The following is a 23,236-nucleotide window of genomic DNA, read 5'->3' on the forward strand; positions in this document are numbered from 1 at the left end:
TCTCTGTAAAATTCACTGTACACTTTCCTTCTTCCTCCCCTCTTAAACTACCTGGTTTTTACTCTTACTAAATTGGCAGAGATAATTTTTCTTTGGGATTTTAGACTTAGTGCTTCAGAAAGTTTAGAAAGACTTTGAAGCAATATTTATAGATCTTCGATTTCAGAAAAATATGACAGAATGAAAATTGCCTTCGTAATAGTAACAAGTTTTGGACATATTTTATATTAAGCTTGAGATGAATTCCTTATTTTTGAAGAGCTTTTTAAAACAGCAGTGCAAACATAATTATTTGAATTTTCTGCTTTTGATCCTCAAAATATGTTTTTTGCCATGTTTATCTTTCCTTTTTTTTTCTCTTCTTTCCACTAAACACAAGCATGGAAAAATTGCAAAAATGGTTCTTATCTTGTCACATTAACAAACATCTGCAGAAAGGAATTTTTCTATTAATAAAGAAACTGAAACCTGAGAATTTAAGATTCATCTTGTATGTCTGAATGCACTGTACATAGAGCTGGTGCTAGGCATTTTACCACCTCATACAATCGCTGCGGGTCCTAAATTCTGCTGCTCATTGTCTTCCCAAATTCCAAAATTATTTTTGTATTTCTGAATATTGCTGAGAGATAGCTTGACTAGTCATAGTTTCTTCACAATTTTTGCAATGAGATTTCCCGCCTTGAATATCTGCATATCTGCTAGAATTTCAACTAAAAAAACATTCAAGATATTTTTTATATTTATAGCCAATTGTTATAGATAAAATAAGCAGAAAAAAAATTTTTTTTTTCACTTCATTAAGTAAATGATTTTAGTTTTGTGATAAGTGGGGGTTTTATGCTCTGATGTCCAAGGCAGGTTGTAAAGCTGTTTTAACAGTAAGGTTGGAAATTCATTTTCTAAAGCATTTTTTACATAATTTTAATAATTATTTTTATGTAAGTATTTATATTAAACACATCAGAACAATAGAGTTAATAAATCACATTATATTTTTTTAAATTTAAAACTGTGTTGTACTGCAGAGAGAAAACTGGTGATCAGTGTACAGGATATCACATATTTGACCACCCGTAGGTCCATCAAAAACTGCTTACTGTCAAAAATAATTTGCATTTTTTAATTTAGGATAGAACATATATTAATTTTCAGCAATAAAAAAAAATGCTTTTTTGGGGTCAGAAATTCGGAAAAAAATCCCACCAAGAAGAGGTTAAAATATTTTCAAATGTAAACTTTATAAATGTTTCTCCAATTAATTGATAAGTTTTACAAAGTTGATTTTATTCTCAAATTTTTTTTCATTGTTATGTTAAATATTAGGTTATGTTTAATAATAATGTATCCTACTTACATACTTTTTTGTTCTTAGGTTTCTTGTACGAAAGGAAAGTTCAGGCATAGATATTGCTCTTATTTATTCCTTTCACATTTGCTGATAGGTCCTTAATTTTTTCATTGATAGTCCGTAAAAATACTTTATTTTCCATTTCCAGAAATGTGTACAAACCCTGATTAAATAATCAATTGAAATATTTTCATTCTCTGTAACCTCTTTGCCAATTTCTTCAGGATTGGTGGCAGTATTTTCTCTATTTTTAAACGTATTACAAAGTTCACTGTTTGTTAACTCTTTGATGATTGGGGCTTTGTTATCCTAATAAAAGTCTTCAGTCTTCATTTTCATTTAGCATGTATTTGCATTTACTCACATATTCCAATAATCAAAAGATTTTAAGTTTATTTTCCTTGAAAGCATACTGCTTGGCATTTTTTTATTTTGTCATATTTCCTTAGTGGCAGGAATCACCAGTTTGGATTCTTTCCTGATGCAAAATGTAAGTGGTTTCCTTTTTTCCTTTCCTTAAGTGGTTTCTTTTTGTAATCATATTTCCTCCCCTTCTCTTTTTTTTCTGAAATGGGTAGTTTATGATGTGGGATTTGTCGAGAGAGGAGCAAATGGCATGGCTGACTTATTTCTTTAAAAAAGAGGATTATGCACAAAGACTGTATTTGAAGAACCACTCCATGAAATAAAATGTGACACTAAGGCGAAGTGAAAATATTTTCTGGATTTAAAAACCATGCTAAAGATTTTGCCACTGTATTAACTGACTGATGTTTGGGGCATTGCCATTGCAATAGAAGATTTCAATTATATCTTCATCTGGTATATTTTTTCACATATTTCATTAATTTGAAAATTTTGCTTGTGATATCTAAAAACCTTTAAACTCTTTGCTGTCATCGTCATAAAATTTGGTTGCTGACTATAAATTTTGCCTGAAATTTTTTTTAATATTTGCTGACACAAATTTTAATGATATTGCAGATTTTTTTTATTAAAATATATCAAGAATTGTTCAATTGTCTTACTGCTGCATCAATTTTAAAAAGGCTGCTTTATTGCCATTTCATTGCTTGGTAAATTTCAGTATGTATTGGCTTAAGAATGTGTGTACAGTTTCAAAGAAGAGTAAAACTGAGACACTATTGTTTACTTTAATTTTCGTAAGATTAATGATACTAGATTGAACAAAATAATAAGCTGCATCAAATCTGGAAGTTAGGAAGAGTGCAATTCATAATGCTTGATAAATGTAAGTGCAATGGAATCTTCCTTCTTCCCTGCTATGCGAGCAACTAAAATAAAATTTAAAAAAAAAAAAGTGTGTGCAACATTCCACAAGCAAAAACAGGTTTTCAGGCTTCTGCTGTGTACAGCAGGAGTTGGCAGCATGGCACACACTGCCTTGTTCCAAAATGCCTCCGCTAAATCATTCTGCTTTGTGTGAAGTTTTCCAGTTTTGGGTTTATATTTATATAATACATGTTAATAGATTAATTACAAAATTATGACAAAAGATTTAAGTTTTTTATATGCTATATCTGTAGCTTATATCTTTTGATTATCTACTGAACAAAGAGTGGTCAGCTTTTCCAATCTTCCGCGTGAATGATTGGTGCAATTTTGATGGGATTACTGCTTACTTTCATGGTCAATGAAATGTCCTAATCAAATAAAATTTTCACTTTCGTATGTTTAAGGCCTACAAAGATAGACTAGCTTTTATGTCTGAAATCCATTTTTTTTTTCAAAATCTTACATAATGTTAGACTTTTAATATTCCAGCTGCTAACAAATAAGATCACAGTTTTTATAATTTTCTACCATTCATTTGGCTCTTTTACTATGAGCTACATTATTTTTGTTAAATTATCCAGAATTTTTACTTATCTGGCATTCAGCATTTTCTGAGGGTTTCAGAGAGTGTAGCTTTTACTCTATTGTAACATTAGAAGAGGTATTTAGGTATCTTTACATTCTCTCATGAATGTGACCGATGCCACCTATTTTTTTTTCCCCAAATAACACTTCAAACACACTTCTCAGATGTATGCACTGTTATTCTTCTCAAGTACACAGTGATCTGTTTTTGCTATTTAAAAAAAAAAAAAAAAAAAAGTCAGTTTGACACAAATCTGCCATCATGTATCAAAATTCTAAAATGAGTTGGCACAGAATGCTTTTAAGTAAGCCACATGATTCTGTATGCATGCGGAAAGCTAAGACTGTGATTTCAGCAAAAGTATGGGAATTTCAGCATTTTAAGATGGCAGTGGATTGCAGCATGCAATTCATTGCTATCTTAAAATGCTGAAATTTCCACAGGAGAGATCACATTCTGCAGTCACATTTTGTCCAGAGAAGTAAAAAGCTGTTTGGGGACGCTACATGCATACCTAGGTTACACAAAGTTTTTTTGTTTTGTTTTTGTGATATCCTGGGTTATATAAATATATTTTTGCTGATTTTCAGTGGGGTTTCAGATAACTAGAAAATGTCATTATTTTTTGCAGTTTTCAAATGTCATTCTTTTGCATCTGTAATAAATTACCAAACTGCATGAAAATGGTAAGTACCCTGCAGCTACTTTAAAAAAAAACATTTGGACATAAAGTAACCGTCATGAAAGTATCAGTGCCTTTATGAATGAATGATTTCTGGAATAAGACTTGGGAAAGGATATATATACCCTTTGTTTTGATAAGCTGATTTGGAAAGACTTGAAAGTTATATGCCTGTTCAAAATCTTCAGATTCTGGAATTTTCTATTTAGTATTAAGAAAATGGGAGGGAATGAAATGAATCTCTGCATTCTTAAGAAAAACTAACAGAAGTCAGCTATGTATTTTTATTTTTAGATATATGATATCATGTAACATAATCATAAGTATATATTGTTGTGTGCTTAATAGAAAAATATCTTGGCATAATTTTTGATTGCAGTGTTATTAAATGTAATGATAGTGATATAAGCAGAAGCAAATTCTTGAATAGTTAAGCAAACTTAAGGGGTCCTGATGAACATGGTTAATGCTATGTCAATCTCTAGGAACCTGCCTTTACACAGCAAAGTAGAGCTGGTGTTTAACATGTTGAGGGCATAATTTAACAAATAAAATAGTGGAAAATTTTTATTACATTGTGAAAGAGCAATTTTTAGCATCTGAATCAAATCATCACATCAGAAGAATGACTTAAATGTTTGCAAGAAATATTTGTGTATGGTATGTTTTGTATCTTGTGTGTGTTTTGTCTTTTTGTCATTAATTTTCTTGCTTAAATAGTTTTAGTATTTTTTATTTGGTTATTTAAAAAAAAGTTATGTATTTTTAGAAGAAACTCTGAGCATGGTAACAGTTCCCGTAATCAGAACTTCAATCACAGGCATTATAATCATCGGCATGGACTGAACAATCGCAAAAATGCTGCAATGAGCATTCCTTTCAAAAGGTTTCCACAGATTCCTAGAGATGAGTGGCATAATGTAAGTTATATGTAGCATTAAAAATTTAAGTATTGTATAATTTTTCTTAAGACTGAAAAATGCTTTCTAAGGTATGTGAAACGAAGCTGTTTATGAAATATTATTAAAATCACCTTATCTGCAAATCAAAGTCTAGCAAATTGCTTAAACTTTTAATGCTTGTGCCTTTAGCAGATAAGAGTGCACTTAAAATTATTGTTTACTAATGGAACTTGACATGAACGATAAAGATGAAAAGATAATTATTAAATCTGGATAGCAGTTTTCTTTACGAGCATACAAATATCTGTAATCATTACATTAGGATGTGGGCTCTTGTAAATATCAAATACTGAGCTTTTAAAATTATGGAAACTTTTTTTAAAGTAATTAGAATAATTGAAGTCTTAATTGATAGCTAGTTTAAAATAAAGTACAAATTAGACATTTTTTTTTTTTTTTTTTTTCTTTCTTTAGATGAAATTTTCAATTTCTTCAAAAGAATTCCCATAGTTCTGCTTTAGAAATGCTTTAGAATAATGTGTTATTTTTTTACTTCCTTATGTGAAGCATTGTAATCTTGAAAATTTTGGGTATCATATTTCAACGAAAATATCCATTTTGACTGCTACTGAATGCAATTTTAACTATGTTTTATCTTAACATCTGTATGTAAGGACAGAATGAGGGACTTTTTTCCAAAAACAGATTGTAAAAGGGATTCAGAAGTTGTTTTTTTTTTTTTTTTTTTTTTTTATGATGTCTATACATACATATGTAGGTACAGATACATATGTGCGTATGTATCTCACATAACTCAAAAATGAGTTGCCTCAAAATGTTGAAATTTTGTATATGGGTGTTATAAATATGTTAATAATACACCTCCCTTTTTGGTTGTGTGTTGTCTAGAGGGTACAAAGATGACTTAGAATCGCATAGAAATGCAGGTTGACAAATGCTGTAGTTGTGAGCTACAGAGAAAAAGATCAGAAACAGCAATGCGTTAGTGAGACAAAAAACATTTTATTGAAAGGATGTACTACAACAAGTGTTTGAAATTACAACCAGAAGTCATCAGGCAGGCCTGACAGCAGCGCTGCATAAAATTCCTTATGTTCTGGAAGATTCCTCCCACCAGTCTTGCAGTAGATGGTGCTGAATGGAAGGTTGCATAAATAGCGATCTTGCTAGAAGTCATCATTGTGATTTGTTTCCAGAGGTAGTAGGATGAACACTTATTCAAAGGATGAACTGGTGGACATGCTGATCATTTATGGATCTGTGGATTGTAACTGGCACGCCACTCTGTGGTTGTACCAGAAGCATTACTCAAGCAGGCGTGCTCCACATCACATGACCTTCACAAGTGTGAACAGAAGGTTACATGAGACTGGTTGTTTAACAAGAATTACAATGAATTGGTAGTGAACGACAAGGACACCTGGCAATGAGGAGGTGGTCTTACGTCTGGCAGAAGACAATTCAAGTACAAGTACTTGAGTGATAGCCCAACAAGTAGGTTTACCTTAGTTCATTTTCTGGATACTCTCAGCAAACCAAATAAGCGCATACCATTTTCACCATGTCCAATTAATAGAGGAGGATTATACACTCCTGAAGACATTTGCTATATTGTTCCTGCAACAGAGTGCTAGAGACAGCTTATTAACTGTGTCCATATTGTTCACAGATGAAGCGTGCTTCCCTCATTGGGAACATTCAGTCAGCATAACGCCCATGTGTGGACTTTGGAGAACCCTCATCATACTCAACTTTGTGCAGTTCGAGCATTTCTCAGTCAATCTTTGGGCTGCATTCTTGGAGAATACCTCATTGCACTGTATCTTCTGCCCAGTCCTTTGGACAGTAGGGCATAATAATACTTGTCTACATGCTCCTTCTTGGACACTACACAATTTGGCCCCAACTTAGAATCCCCATATTAATGCAAGGGGTTGGGTCACTAGACATAGTTCTCCGAGAGGGTTAGAAATACAAACATATCCAGCTACCACTCCGGGCTCCCAATCCAAAGTAACAGACTTTAAAATTTTCTGTACAACCATGGCTACCTTGCCCACGGGGTCACCACTTCCGGTTCTCAGGTTTTGCTGTGGCGGGGAGCATGCACACCTGGCGATCTGACTGGCCATTAAAATGCTACCTGCCAGTACTACGCAGGCTGCACTTCATAGCAGGACATTACCTAGCAAACTTGATGTCGTCCCACCCTGAGCTACAGAACCAACTGGTCCATGAGCCACCACTCCATATGGTACCAGCATGTTGGGCCTCCTCCACATTTCACGATTGACATCTCGACGTAACCTTTGGACAGTGGTCAATAGGTTATAGTTGTCCAGTTCATGGCCTGCCAGATCACCGGATCTATCATGCATGAATTTCTTCTGTAATAGCATAAAGAGTTTGGTATACTGAATGCCCATTCCTTCAGTTGAAGACCTCATCACTCGATTATCTGTAGCTGCTGGGAGGATATGTGGCATGCGAGGAATCTTCCAGAACATAAGGAATTCCATGCAGCATCACTGTCAGGCCTGTCAGACAACATCTGGTCAGAATTTCAAACACCTGCTGTAGTACAACCTGTCAATGAAATGTTTTCTGTCCCATTAATATGTTGATGTTTCTGTTCTTTTTCTCTGCTTCATTGGAGCATAGCTCGCAACTACAGCATTTGTGACCCTGCATTCCTATGCAATTCCGGGTCATCTCTTTACCCCCTATATACCCTGAAAGTTTGTTGGTCTGGTAGTGAATTACCCTGTATAAGCATCAAATTTATTTCATGAAAAGATTTTTTTTTTTATAAAGATAGTTTAAGTTGACTGTTTAAAACTATGATTTTAATTTTGTTTGATTTTTAGGTATCTTCAGGAATATGGGATCACTACTTAAAAACAAGGCAGAGAGATGATATGTACTTTAAAAAAATGCATCTTCGAACTGCCGTTCATTCTGTTTTAAACCGCATCTTTCCTAGTAAGTTATCTGTAAACTTCTGCTTAGTATTTTTTCATAAAATATGAATTAAAATAACATTTCATAAAATTTTCTGTTTACTTTAAACGTTTACATAAATTAAAGAACTTTTAAATGTGTTTCCAAAATGATAGGGTTTTTAACAGTATTTTGAACTAATTAAATATTTAACCATTTGGATGCCTTGAGAGCAACTTCATCATTAGTCAAATAGCTAAATCTGTAGTTGGTTCTGGTTTTATTCCCAGGGATTAAATGCATTGGCTAAATAATATATTTCACTTTTTTCTCAAGTGTAAATGCCAGTCATTTTATGAAGCATTTACACTTGAGATTTGTATTGTTACCACCACCTATTAGATTTTGCATTATAAATATAATGTCTGATACTCCCCTCCCTTTTGTGTTCTAAGTAGGAAAAACTACACAGCTCCCTCTGGCAATTGTGCCGCAGGGTATAATTTAATGAGGGTTTGGACAGCAACTAGATGACTGCACGATTACTGTAGGCATGCAATCATCCAAATATATTCCAGAGCTGCAGACGGTATCCTGTAGACGTCTCATTTAAGACTAGAATTTTATGTTTCATTATGTATATATATGTAAGTATTTCAGTGTTACATACTGCACAAGTTATGTGATGTGTAGTGTATGTGAGGTATGTATAAATGTGGTAACTCCAAATACACATATTGTGCATGTACAGTCATTGTTCACTTTTCATCCATTTGCAATAGCAGTTGCTGTTTTGATTTATTAATTTGGTGATGTATTTTTATCAGAATTCCATAAAGTATTAAATATAAACTGTCAACGTGAATCGCAATTAGAAAAAAATGCAGATAAAAGAGAAAAAAAGTTGAAACAGGAAATTGTTACTTTGTTTATATTATTTACAAAAAAAAAAAAAAAAAAAAAGGATGTTTCTAGGTATCAGCATGCAAATGAACAGGAAAAATAGAAAATCTGAATAGATATATAAAGGAAAAGGTGGTGAGGACGGGAATAAAAGGATGATTGAACGAAATGTACTATTAAAACATCATGTGAAAGAAATAGCTAGAAAATCTACAGTATCTATCAAAAAAATTGAAGGAAATTTAGATGTCAGAAAAAAAATTAAAGTGAAGATAAACAGCGTTTAAAAAAATATCCAATATTATGGCTCTGCCCAGCTGCCCAATATTTGTGACCAACATATTGTACTTGCATTACACAAAATTCATAATTAAAAATAAACTGCTGTTAAACATACATTTAATATATATACAGGGTTGCCATGCTACCTTGAAAACTGGGAAAACCTTAAAAAGTTGGGGAATTAGAAAATTAACCAAGAAGTTGGGAAATATCATACAGCGATACCCAAAAAAGTAAGTTTTGCGCCAACATTGAAAGCTATCACTTTCCTAGCGAATTATGTATTGCGTCAGCATCATTCGAGTAGCTGGGTAGAGCCAATTTTCACAGCTCCAATCAGATTGTCTTTTAGAAAGGCAAAGCAAGTTTCTAGGAACTTTGGCTTCCAGTAACCTCGAATTGGCAGGGCCGTTCTTAGTAGCGGTGCAGCACATAAAAGTACGCGGGTAGCCAAAATTAGGGACGGCCGGACTTTCGCTATACCATGCCTAAATATTTTTAATTCTTTGTGTGTAAAAGTACTTGTCATATGTAAGTGCTTTGTGAGTATGATTAAAAAAAAAATTAATCGAGCCTTTATTTATTTATTTATTTATTTATATATATATATATAATATGGGGAAGGCACTCTTAGGAAAGTGTGCGGACAGCCAATGGCCTGAGAATTGAGAGATTTGCTTGTGCATGTGCAGTGCATATTGAATTTGAAGTGTGGTTGCTATTGAAGGTGGTATTGGTTGATCTGACTCCATAATTGAATAAAACAGCATTGACGTAAAAATATATTTTATTATATAGATACATTAGAAACATACGCATAATATAAAACGTTATAGTACAAGTTTCTACTAAAGGAACTTAGTCTGTGACTGAATGCTTTGGAAATCAGGCTTTATGCTCACTTTTAGTGTTAAATGTTTGATTAAAACATCGTAGAGAGGGAGTTGAAACTGGAGGTAAAGATGAGGTGTTAGTAACGTCATTTGGCAGGAGGTAAGCAGGTTTTACGCTATCAGTTGAAACTGTAGTACATTTGCCATTTACATCAATAATAAAATTCTTATAATTTCTGTCAACGACTAAATGAGATCCAGTATAAGGTGGTGTGAATGGAGGATTAACTTTATCAGATCTTAAAAATATATGAGAACAGGTTTTTAATGAGTGGTTGATGAAAATTTTGAGACAGCTGTGTAGGTCAGTAGAGATAGGATTTAAAGATCTCATTATTTGAAGTAAACTGTGTACATATGCAGAATTTAAGGTCTGGTTTATGGCATCACTTGTTACTAGATCGGAAGGTAATCTTAATGCTGAGCCATAAACGAGTTGAGCAGAAGTTTCTTTGACATCATCCTTAATTGATGCCGGCATGACCTCCGGTGGCCCATGCTTGTCTGTTCCATGGGGCAGCCTGACCCACTGTTGGCTCATGCTAGATTGTTCCGTGGGGCAGCATGCATCACCGATGGGCAACATTTGTATATAAAAAAATACGTAGTACAAAATGTAGTTTTATTGATTTAACATTATACATTAACACTTTTACCTTATAATCAAGAATTTGACACAAAATACATAACTTATAATTTAATCTATACATTAAATATAGCAAAATATAACTACTTATTAAGACACAATAACACGCCGAATAAATACTAATTCAGAAGTCAAACAACAAAAATCAGCGTTATATTTACAAAATTTTCACAGGACTAGTTTCGATGGTTTTACGAAACCACCATCTTCAGCTGCAAAACCGCAAATGAACAAGATAGGAAATAATGATTAGATAAGATAAGAATGCCTGGACAAGAATAAGCAAGTGGTGCCATCTGTTGGTGAAACCAAAACTAAAACTGCTAGCTAGCTTCATCTGGAAATAGAACTAAACTGAACTAGCTTCATCTGGAACTCGCTAAATCATATCCAAAATTCACTGTCCTTGAACAAAAGTCTTGGTCTAGAATGGAGAATGCAGTTAACCGTCATAAAAACACCCTTGCAGTTAAATTCAAAAAACTTCTTTTACAATCTTCCAGTTCAAGTAGTTCAAAAAATCTTCCCATTGTAAACATCAAGCCAATAGTTAATATTCTAATGTTAGTCTTTCAGAAGAACAAGAGAGAATTCTAAAATATAATTTTAACTTCTCACAAACCTGTAAACCCTCGATTCCAGAGATTTTGGCTCCTATCAAAAAAGCTTTCAAGTTCAGTAAAGTTTCAGATTCACAGAAAGAAATGATTAGGCATCTTATCGCTCATAATGTGAAATTCAATAATAAACCTTTGAAACCAAATCTAACTGCGAGGGAAAGAGCTACATTGCGTGAAATTCATTCTAACCTGGATATTATTATTTCAAAGGCCGACAAAGGTGGCCAGATAGTCGTCATGGATAGGAACAATTACATCGATGGTGTCACTAAACTCTTAAATGAAGGACCATATAATCCGATCCCTAAAGATCCTTCACCTTCGGACTTGTCAAAAATAAAAACTGCGATCAAATCTTTGCAAATCATTTCAGGCAACTTAAAACATTCACTTATCCCATCTGTTGCGAATTGTGCCAGATTATATGCTCTTCCCAAAATTCATAAAAGTGGTATTCCTTTCCGCCCTATTGTATCAAATTTAGGTACTGCCTCATATCCATTAGCTAAATATTTAGTTTCTAGATTTTCAACTCTATTAGACAATAACATTTACACCATAAAAAATTCAATAGAGTTTGTAAAAAAAGTTAAAAACATTTCTCCTAGTAATTTACTCATGGTTTCTTTTGATGTAAAATCATTATTCACCAATGTCCCAGTGGAGGGTGCATTAAGATGTCTAGAAACCAGACTTCGCGAATTTCATTTCTCTTGCATCGAAATTGATGAGCTAATTTCTCTCACTCAACTCTGTTTGAAACAAACAAATTTTGTTTTCCAAAATAAATATTACAAGCAAACTGAGGGATTAGCCATGGGAAGCCCCCTCAGTCCCATCCTAGCTGATATCTACATGCATTATTATGAATCAAAATTGTTTGAAACTTTAAACTTCCCGGCATGGTTCCGCTACGTAGATGATACTTTTACTCTGTTTGAAGGTAATAAAGATGATTTCAATAGAGTTCTTTCAACAATGAATTCTATTGATCCTGCTATTCAGTTCACTTTTGAACTTGAGACTTGCAATTCTCTTCCGTTTCTCGACATTCTGGTCACACGTAACACATCCAACTTTAGTACTACGGTTTACCGTAAACCTTCATCAGTTTGCCTTCCACCACACTTTAAATCATGTCATCCAACTAAACAAAAGTTAGCTTCATTTTATTCCTATGTTTTTCGTGCTCTTCAAGTTTGCTCCTCCAAACTAGCCCTTGATGAAGAACTAAATTATTTAAAAGCAATAGCTATTGACAGGGGCTTTCCGCCCAACATTATTAATCAAGCAGTTAAAAAATTCTCATCTCAACACACTAAAAGGCACACTCTTGTTTTAGGAGATTATAAAAATTCTGTTGTCATTCCCTTCTTTCCATCAATTAGCTATAAAGTTGCACATATTTTGCAGAAATTTAACTTTCGGGTTGTTTATTCTCCCATCAATAAAATTCCGAGTTCCATACTCAAGGACCCCATTCCGGATATGAATTCCTGGGGTATTTATAGGATTCCTTGCCAGTGTGGTTTAATTTACATTGGCCAAACTAAGAGAGCCTTAAAATTTCGCGTCAAGGAACATGAGGCATATGTTAGAAAAAAGGAAACACAGAAGTCTTCTGTTGCCCAACATTGTTGGTCCGAAAACCACACTTTCAGTTTTTCTGCTGCCAAAATTATTCAAAAAACATCTTCCATTGGAGAACTGGATTTTCTAGAGGCATTTCACATTCATAAAAATCTTTCTGTTCTAGTTAACGATCCTAATTCCAATCCAAATTTGCCTTCGGCCTTTAAAGAAATTATGTTTTAGTTCTGGTTTCACCAACAGATGGCACAACTTGCTTATTCTTGTCCAGGCATTCTTATCTTATCTAATCATTATTTCCTATCTTGTTCATTTGCGGTTTTGCAGCTGAAGATGGTGGTTCGGTAAAACCATCGAAACTAGTTCTTTGAAAATTTTGTAAATATAACGCTGATTTTTGTTGTTTGACTTCTGAATTAGTATAACTACTTATGTAACCGATGTAATTTTTTAAAACATTTTATGGCAAGAGTGCCGGCTTATCCGGACAGCTGCTACAAAGGGTCATTACCTTTTTTTTTTTTTTTTTTTTTTTTGATTTGTTTGTTGCGTGCTGTGTACCTTTTAAGTTTATTAAGCGTTTGTAACACTCTTTGCATCTTTTCCTCATCTTCCTTGCGGATCCTTGGTGTGAACTTTAAAAATGTTTTTTCAGTCTACTTACTATTAATTCTTCACTAGGAGGATTCTCAACACTCTTCAATAGATAATCAATAATGTCAATAATTTTTGTGGATGTACCACACATTTACTAAAGAGGTCCCACATATTAGCTCCATGACAAATTTTCGATACCATTTTACCGTTTTCCGTAGACGTTTATAATAGGAACAGATTTGGTCAGATATATCAATTCCCTTTTTCGCACTATTGAAAGAAAAAAACTGTATCTGGTTTTAATTTATCATCTTTTCCACGAACAATGGCACAATTGTGAGATCTCGAAGTGGTTAACATACACAGTGGACTATGACCCAACATACGGATTCATCAGACGAATCACTGAATTCCATATCCATTGTATCTAATATTTAGATGGGCAAAAATTAAAAATGCTAACCGCCTTTTTAGAAGGAAAGAAACTTTTTTACTACCGTTACACTTCCGGAAGAAATATGTGCTCAAATAATTCATTATGTCAAAAAGTCTCCAAGCCAAGATTAAACAGCACATTTATTTGATTCAAATGGAAATATCACCATGGAATGTACTCTATAAGCCATTCCAATTTAATGAGAAAAAATTTTACATTTTTCTTCTGCATCCCCTAACATTCAGAAATTCATGAAATTTAAATTCATCAAAACTCAGATATATTTCATTTTGATGTGATACTAGATGATTAGGCCATGCAGATGCAGTAGAAGTAATCCAAAATGGATATAGTTGAAATACAAATTGCTTTGCTTCACGTCTTTGAAGATAAATTACAAAATACTTCTATTCAAGGTAAAGGAAAAGATACGATAATTATGGTTTGATCAGTTTTCTGATTAATAGCAATCCTGATTTCAGTATTCTGGAAAATTTCCATATTTTTGGCATATTTTCAAATACACTTGCAACTGTAGGCAATCCTCAGATGCATGTACTGCACAATGTGTTTGAATAAACATGAGTGTATGTGCTGTATGTGCTGAGCAGTGTGTTTGTATCTGCCAGTAATTTTAAATTTATTTATAAATAGTTTTCAATAATATTTAAATCACTATCTACAAATATCGAAATGTTTTCAGTAAGCACTGAATTTTCCTCCCTCTCAGGTTGTGACCTAAGGGTTGTTGGTTCTTCTGTAAATGGTCTTGGAACTAATAACAGTGATGTTGATATGTGTCTTATTCTTTCAAGTATGGAGGTAAGTTTTACAAATTTTTGTTGCATAATTATTTTTTTGATTTTCATACGTGTATCATAATTCAGATCATTAAAATCCCCTTACATAAGCAAGCCAGATTTAAAATTTAAAAAAAAAAACAACTTTTAAACAGGGTTCGTAGCGGTCCTTACAAGTGCTTATAAGTCCTTATAATTTAAAATAAAATATAAAGGCCCTTATAGGTGCTTACTTTTTCTTTAAAGCCCTTATCTTTTTGTTTTCAGTGCTTATTTTTTGCTTTTAGTGCTTTTTTTAATGAATGCGCATTCCCCCCCCCCATAACCAAAGCAGAAACTAAATAAACAACTTTTCTTCCTTATATGGAACGTCAGGTGGTGAATCATACTCCTGGAAATATCTTTTTCCCATTTCTCTGCATTAACGTAACCTATGGTGCGCGCGAGAGTACAGACAGGTGCACATCGTTCTATTTATTGGTCAAAGAATTGCGAAAACCGTAGAAAATTCCGGTACATTCGGTATTCTTTTCCTCCCACCCAAATACTACACACGTTTGAATTTCTATCAAGATTTTAATAATTTGCATTCTCGTTCCGTGTGGTCAGTTCATATTCGTGTTTAATATGATCATTATGCTTATATTATGAGTATATGTATATATATGAATGTTTATAATAATATAGTTGCAGTAGCTGCTGAAGTGTAGATAAACTTCCAAAAATGGGTTTATTTTTACACAGATTAGCTTTCTGAGGAATAATATTCGGAATGGCTTAAATAAAAGGAAAGTAATCGAATAGTCAGAATAATATTTTTTTTTTTTTTTTTTTTTTTTTTTTTTTCCCTATACATTATACAGTACGGAGGTTGGGAGGTTCTCCCCTTTCTCCGCAAAATCTCCAATATTGAAGCAGCGGCCTTTTTTTTTTTTTTTTTTTATTATTATTATTTTTGTCACTGTCCAATCTGGATTGAATAGGACTAAAAGTTTTGCGGTCTACCCAACCCAAGCGAAGAATGATTCTAATCCGGAAATTTAACGCAGTCTGTTCAAAATTAGAATCAAAAACAGCCCAGATTAGTAAGTCTCTTTCTTTTCCTTTATTTAGTTCTTTATTCTCCGAATAGTGGCAGCTGTTGATTCCGATTGCGTAATGTCACGTATGGAAGAATTACGCTGCATGTATTGCACAATAACGTTTGCGGTATTTTGCAGAGAGAATTAATTTTGATGTTCAGTCTGAGATTTATTTATGAACACTTAAGAGTTTTACTGTGCTTTCTAAGCAGAATATTTCTCAGTTCCGTTGGTCTATTTTTATATGATGCACATATTGAAATGTCAAAATCATTTATTTAGCCGAGAAATCTAAAGAACAGCTACAATCTGCCCCCCCTCCTCTTTTTCCAGTTACGCTCGACTATACGGAATATTCGGCAATTTCCAAGTATGCGGGTTAGTTAAGCTTTTACTGTTAAAGGATGACTGCATGAAGCAATTTCCCGTCTCCTGATTTCAGAAATGTTCCTCTTTTTTACTTAAATTACTTTGCTTGGAATATATGTTAAGGGAAAACTGTTATGCAATGAAAATTTAGAAAATGTTCAGAATTTTGATTTAAGTTAAATTATTTAAATATTAATATAAGTGGAAAAATAAATAGTATTTATTATTAGGTGCCAAGCGAATACAATTAATATGGCTTATTATTATTTATTTTCTATATTTTGAACTGAAATTTCATCATTAAATCTTGTAATATAGTTTAGTTCTGCATAGGGTTTTTTTTTTTTTTTTTTTTTTTTCCTCTCATTGTAAACTAATTCTGTAAATAGAACTGTCATTTAAAATTTAAAAAAAAAAAAAGTTAATTGTTTTCCATGGTTGAGGTAATGCCCATTCTCTTAATAAATATTGCATTGCTCAAATTTTAAATTGCAAGTCTAATTTTTCTTTTAAGGTTATGCAGTTGTGTATAATGTAATTAGACAGGTGCTTATATTTTTTCTTAAAATGTGCTTGAAAAGTGCTTATAGGTGTTTATTTTTTTAACTAAAATGTGGCTATGAACCCTGTTTAAAGTTTAAGGTGATAAGTTGCTTTGCTGTTGAAAAAAAATGGCTAAAAGTTGTTTCATGAGAGATCTTAACATGAAACAAATGTTTCAAATTTCAAAACTTATCTCGCTAAATCACTCAGTAATAAACTCAACTTGTCAGTTAGTTTCTACTGAACAGTGAAAGCCCACCTATGTATACATTATATACACCTATATATAATATACCATAGCACAAAAGAATACAGTACTATCAGAAGCTAAAATAAATCAATAAATGCAGATGTCGTCAACCGCTTGGCCCACCAGAGGCCGAGCGGTGAAGTCGCTGAACAGTGGTAGTTCCGTCTGAGGTTCGAATCCCGCGAACGGGTTGGCTGCATGGGCGTTTTCGTGGTTTTCCCCATGTGTAACGTGTATACGAGCCAGTTCCCCTTAGAAAGTCCTTTACGAAGGCGTCCCTCCCCTTAGGCAGATGGCCCTAGTGTGCTTTGCCATAATTAAAACACACCAATAAATGCAACTTTGTACTACCTTTTTTCTTTTCTGGATTAAGAAAAGCCTACATCTTAATTCTTGTTTAATAAATCTTACGCTCTGATAAACTATTAGTTTGAGGACCTGTTAGCTTGTTGTTCTGTGTGTCGTAAGTTTGTAGAGCATCTTTCAGACTACAAAGATTTATTACTTACAGGAAACTGAACAATTTTTCTTTGGAGAAAATTGCTATTATGCTTTTAAGTATTTTTCATAGGGAGAATATATTGATAAAGTTCTAACTTTTCAAGCTATAATTTGTTGTGTATGAAGTAGACAGGAACCTGAAAAGTCTAGACCTAAACGTTATCAGAATGAAAATATGCAATTTTTTGGTGTTTTCACATTAGTCTCAACCCCAGAAAAAGTCACCAATGAATTCACGACTTTGTGAAATACTAGGAAATGTTTGGCAGTCTTTGTCTCATAGATACAGCTCTGTTCATAATTAATACAGTCAAAAGTCGTTAATCTGGACTCGTCGGGACTTCGGCGATTCTGGATTATCGATTTTTCCGGATTATAGATCATCAGTTTAAATCTCGTAAGATGGCATGCAGAAATTCTAAAATTAAAAATATGAAACCGTAATTTATGAAATAAAGAACAATTATGATCTAAAGGGTATCAAAATTTACAAAAAAAAAAAGCTTAATATTTATTTGTTTACTTTATTAAACATTTCTCTCAATGTAAGTTGTTTAAGTTGCTTCATTTTATGTGATAATACTTTCTCTTTAATTCTATAAAAAGACATAATTTCTTGTTCGGTTACAAAGTTCCGCTGTTCAAGTCCCGCTAATTGCTGTGCCAAGAATACCGACTAACTTGTGAATCGAAATTTTTTCGTTTTCACTAACCTCTCTGTCACATTCTTCATGTCTTTATCCATTTTTTGCAGCAATTCCACTTTTTGTTTGTTGGACATCGAAACATACTTTCGTTTTGTAGATCCTTTGGAAGTTCCAGCATCGGTATTCTATTTGACATAATCGAAAGTTCAAGTTTACTTTTATAAAATTGCTCTTACAGTCTGCAAAAAATAATAAGCGGGATCCAATTCGAAGATTAAGGAACAATGCAATCACGAACATTAACTGAAATAGATAATTAGATAATTTTAGCTTACACCATCCGTTATACATTAAACGCGCAGGCGAAAACGTATTCTGCACTTGCGCACACGCATATGCGCAGTAGTCAAGGTCTTACATGCACGCGTAAAATGCCTGTGCCAACGCGGCACATGCGCAGAAAGTTTTTAGCTTTGAGGTCCGGATTATAGATCATTCCGAATTATGGGTGTCTGAATTAACGACTTTTGACTGTATAAAGAAATATTTTATTAATTCGACAACTCCATTATGGTTCATTAGAAGGGTGTCAATTAAACATAAAGCATGTAAATCTATCGGTATGCAACCGGATATGTCATATGTACATTGTCACATGTTAAAAATTGATTTTACTGACAGTTGAAATGTGAGGTGTGGGTCATCAGGAAATGTATTTTCTTTTTATGAATAATATTCCTTATACATTATATTAAACTAAGTTTTATTTCACCTAAAAGTCTGCTTCTTGAAAAAAACTACCACAAAAAAATTCGTAGTGCTGTGCAGTAGTTTTATGTATAAATCTAAAATATTTATTATGTGGGAAAATATGCTCAGTATTTGTCCTGAAATAAGTGTGATGTACATGATATTCCTGCAGCTGAACAAGAAAAGTTGTGTCCTAGATATTTGTACCAGAGTTTAAAAGTGTTAGGTACTTTGGCTATTCTGGTTTTCCTTCTTTTCCTTGTAGTCACTTTTTCTGAAATTGTTGAAAACCATACATGAGCAATCCCAGCTAATCTCAGATCACAAAATCAGGAACAATCACAGATAATTATAGATAATATAGATCTTGGAGTTTTGTAAAATTCAGAAGTGACAATATATTGGCAAAGTTAACACTAATAAGAATATGTAAAACACAGTCTTAGCAAATATTGTTATTACAGCTTTGAGATTTCTAAATAAATCAACCATTTTTAAAATGATACTTAAGGAGCATTGTCCTTATGTAATTTTAAAAATTGAATTTTGTTTTAGATTTTATATTAAAATTCGATTTCATGCAAGTATTTAAAATAAATCGCATGCAAAAATTTGTTCTACCGACATTGCTAAGTTGATGTAAAACATCTTTCTAAAATTTTGCAATTTAAAGAACCAGATGGTTTGTTAACATTTACATTTCAGCAAATTCCTTCTATTAAAACCTTTTGAATAATATATGAAATATTTTTATAAACAATCTTATACAAATGTATCATTACGTATGACATATAAGTTAACTTATTAGTGTATTGCTTTATCTATATAGTACCACAGAATTTTTTTTACATTTTTTACCACAGAATATTTCACAGATCTGGGATATTTTTTATAACAAAAATATTCCAGATCATTTCTGGGGAAATATTAATTAAATATAGATAAAAAGTAATAAATTTAGAACCAAAACATCAAAAAAATGAAATATAAAACCTGTAAAATCCTTAAATCTCCCAATAAAGATGTAAAAAGGCCCTATCAACTTAGCGTATTTAAACCTTAAGAAACCCGAAAACAATAGAAAAACATAAAAATAAATAAAACATATTTATTAATTTTAAGAGAGTAATGTGCTAACAAGATTCCTAAGTAATTCCATTTTCAATTAAGATTTCATAAAAATGTTAATTTCTTGCTTGTATAAGTGATTTCCCTGGATTAGCTGATTAAAATTTCAAGAAATTTAGATGAACCACGTAAGCATTGTATCTGCATAATTTTAGAAATGATAATATAACAGTATGTCAGAGGTTCAGCCCATAATTATGAAATGTAATAATTCTGTTCCGTTTGATATTGACATAATTTTCTGATGATGTGAAATTTATTTGTGTTCCATAGTATTAAACAAGTAATTATATAAGCAACCATTGTTATATATTTCCTTTCTACTTGATGGCAAGTCAACTGCCAGCAAAAGGGCGATGGTGGAAAGTTCTAGACCTTTTGTCCTATAAGATATATATTGTTGGAAGTGTAGCCCTCTGCAAGCAGTTGTTAAAACTATCTTAATGGGTAAAACTTGCAATTTAAATGCTTTTGATCAAGGACATAATAGGTGCCCGACACTTGTGTCATTCAGAAATATATTTAAGAATTGTTGTTTTCTTATTTTACAGTATAAAGATTATAGTTAGCAGTAAAAAGAGGAATTGAGTAGACTGCAAGAAACAAACAACTTTGAGTTATTAGGATCTTCAAAAACTTGGCTATATTGTATGTTGCCAGTGTCATCAATTAACTCCCAGTTGAGTCAGTCAGACAAATCAGTTGTTGGAGCATGTAGTGCTCATATCATGATATGGGCTTCAGAAGCTGAAGACCCACTTCTTATTGCATGTCACCGGACTCGGCATCTTGCGTGGACCACAGATCATTATAATTGGACCATCAGTGATTGGAAGTAACATTGTGATGAATCTTTATTGTCACTGCATAGTGCAGATGGTAGACTAAGAATATGGTACCAATTCCATGAAACCATTGATCCACCTTATTAGAATAATACAAGATCATGACAGCTCAGTGATGGTCTGGAATATTTTCTTGTAGCAATGTTTGGGAACTTGTATAAAGCACTGTCATGTAAGTGTTTAGATCTGGAGAGCACCCACTGACATTATTTCATGTTTTTGTGCCGTCTGGAGAGAAATGAAATATGTTTGCTGGATAATTGGTCCTGTCGCAAGTAAATCCTGGTTGGCAACCGGCTGGTTTATTAGAGCATTTCATTGAATTTTCCCTCCTGATAAGGCTGCTAAGAAGACTTGTTTGAAATCCATTAAACAACTTTGGAATATTCTAGAAAATTTTGTGCATGCATGTCATTCACTTCCAACATTCTCAAGTGATTTATAGGAAATTTTGCAAGATATTTGGTTGACAGTGTTCTGGAGCATTTCTGTAAAAGAGTTGTTAAATCCATGCCTTATCATGTCGCAACTGTTATCAAAGCCCAAAAAAAAGGTGATTTTCTACTGATCAGGTATCTAATTCAGTGGCGCTTCATTGTAGGGGAGCATGCTGTCTTTTTAAAGCATTTATGATTAAGATATCAATTTGAATGTTTTTAGAAAAGATTTAGTTGAAACCATTAACTTATTATAACAACTGTATGTCTGAATGCATTTAAATTGTAAGTGTTTTATATGTTTGATATCAAAAACATGATTTTAAACTCTTAATTCGTAGTTTTTGATAAAAATAATATTTTATAATACTGATTTTACTACATGTATTTAAAAAAAAACTGATAAAAGTAGTATTTCATATTGCTGATTTTAAACAATACTACATATTGTTTTTTGCAGATAGATCAACAAACTGAAGCAATGAATCTTCTGAAATCTGCCCAAAGGCTGTTAAATCAATGCTGTAAGTTTTTCATTAAATAATTTTATGTTTTAAATAATGTACTTGCTTTTAAACATTTTTCTAGATTTTAGATTACTACATGGAAATAAAATTTAAAATGTGATGCAATAAAGACACAGTTCTCTCTTTCTAGAGTGTAGTAATATTTATCTTTCTGAATCCATTTACTTTAGTAGCTTTTGTATGATTATTTTATATCTGCTAACTTTTTATATAGATACATTATGTAAAAGATATATGAATTGTTACGTTATTTTTTTAATTTACCGATGGAATTCATAAATAAGTGTTAAAAATTCTCCAATATTTTATTATCTGAGAATGGTATTTAAGCCTATCAATTTATTACCTGAAGGGGAAATGGTTGCTTTATTTATCTTTAATTCAGTAGTTAAATTACTAAATATCACATTTTCAGTTTTGCTTTTCATGTATAAATGTGCAAGGTAAGAATCTGGTAATGAACTAAATTGAACATCCTTAGTGCCCCATTATCTGTATCTTGCAATAAATACTAAAGATTTGAATGCTATATTGTAAAGTACTCAAAATAATTTTGAAAAGTGAAAAATAGCTATACTGCTTTAAACATGCTAACATAATATTAGCAGAGCAACAACCAGGTGTTTGGCCTAGATTTGTCTAGACACTACTGATTTCAAGAACAAATAGGTACGGGTCCTTATATATATCAGGAGCAAAGAAATCTGTGAACCGTAGTCAGATTTATATTATATGCCCTTGCAATTGATAGCTTTGGCTAAAATCTATACCAAACACGAGGTTGTGACTTTGCTAATTTTCTGATTATCTCTAATATTAAATAATGAAGAGTCAGTATATATGTATATTCTGCATACTGTGGGAAAATGGGGTTGTCTAGAATCATGAAATTTTGAAGACATAAAGTCCTTCACCTGAGTCTGTGCATTTCAAAGCTTAAATTTTGAATTTATTTTTACTTATTTTATATTTTATGTGACTTAAATTAATTTTTTTATTAACAAACTCAACAGTTTAATAGCATGTTGCTACTACTTGAAGTAAACATTTTTACCTTCAGCATGCCAGAATACTGCCATTGGCTAAATGTAAGATATTTATCTTTTAAATTTAATCCACAAACTCAGTTATTTTAAACCAGTGTGTTGCAAATGCCTTAAGTAAAATATTCTTGTGTTCCAGTGTATTTCCATTCAGCAATGTATAGATTTAATTTTAAAATTTAATTTGTTATTGCACCTGCACTGAGAGTTCTGCTCATTGTACATGATGAGGGGGATATGTTGTTACTGAAGACTTATCGGTGACAGCCAATGAAATTGTGCTTGGAAATCATGTCCAAAAAGTAATGGAAGTAACAGAGCCATCATTTAGCTTATCGAATAACATCAGCCATGAAGTGTTTAAAGTTTTTGTTATTTTTACTAACTTTATGATGCAGTATTTATTCAAGATCTTAATTCTCTGTTGATATTCATATTCTGTATTTCTTTACAAATAGAATATTTTTTCACCTTCATACAAGTGACAAGAAAAGCTTACAACAGACAGGAAAAGCTTACACTATCATCTGTTTTCATTTGATTATACTCATTTTCTTGCTGTTAAATGT

At 32.5% G+C, this 23,236-nt stretch overlaps 1 protein-coding gene across 2 annotated transcripts in view; it reads left to right on the plus strand.

Moving 5' to 3' along the window:
* LOC118201539 (poly(A) RNA polymerase GLD2-like) overlaps positions 1 to 23,236 on the plus strand; it is an 85,123-nt gene that overhangs the window by 28,994 nt on the left and 32,893 nt on the right. For both annotated transcript variants that reach the window (XM_035373653.2, XM_085815527.1), the window contains exons 3-6: positions 4,685 to 4,835; positions 7,706 to 7,820; positions 14,476 to 14,567; positions 21,558 to 21,621. In XM_035373653.2, coding sequence (XP_035229544.1) covers positions 4,685 to 4,835; positions 7,706 to 7,820; positions 14,476 to 14,567; positions 21,558 to 21,621 — 422 coding nt within the window. The remainder of the gene's footprint in view (positions 1 to 4,684; positions 4,836 to 7,705; positions 7,821 to 14,475; positions 14,568 to 21,557; positions 21,622 to 23,236) is intronic.

This window comes from Stegodyphus dumicola, chromosome 4 (assembly GCF_044657685.1).
Source record: "Stegodyphus dumicola isolate Sdum_Otavi_A_Nest chromosome 4, ASM4465768v1".
NCBI lineage: Eukaryota > Metazoa > Arthropoda > Arachnida > Araneae > Eresidae > Stegodyphus > Stegodyphus dumicola.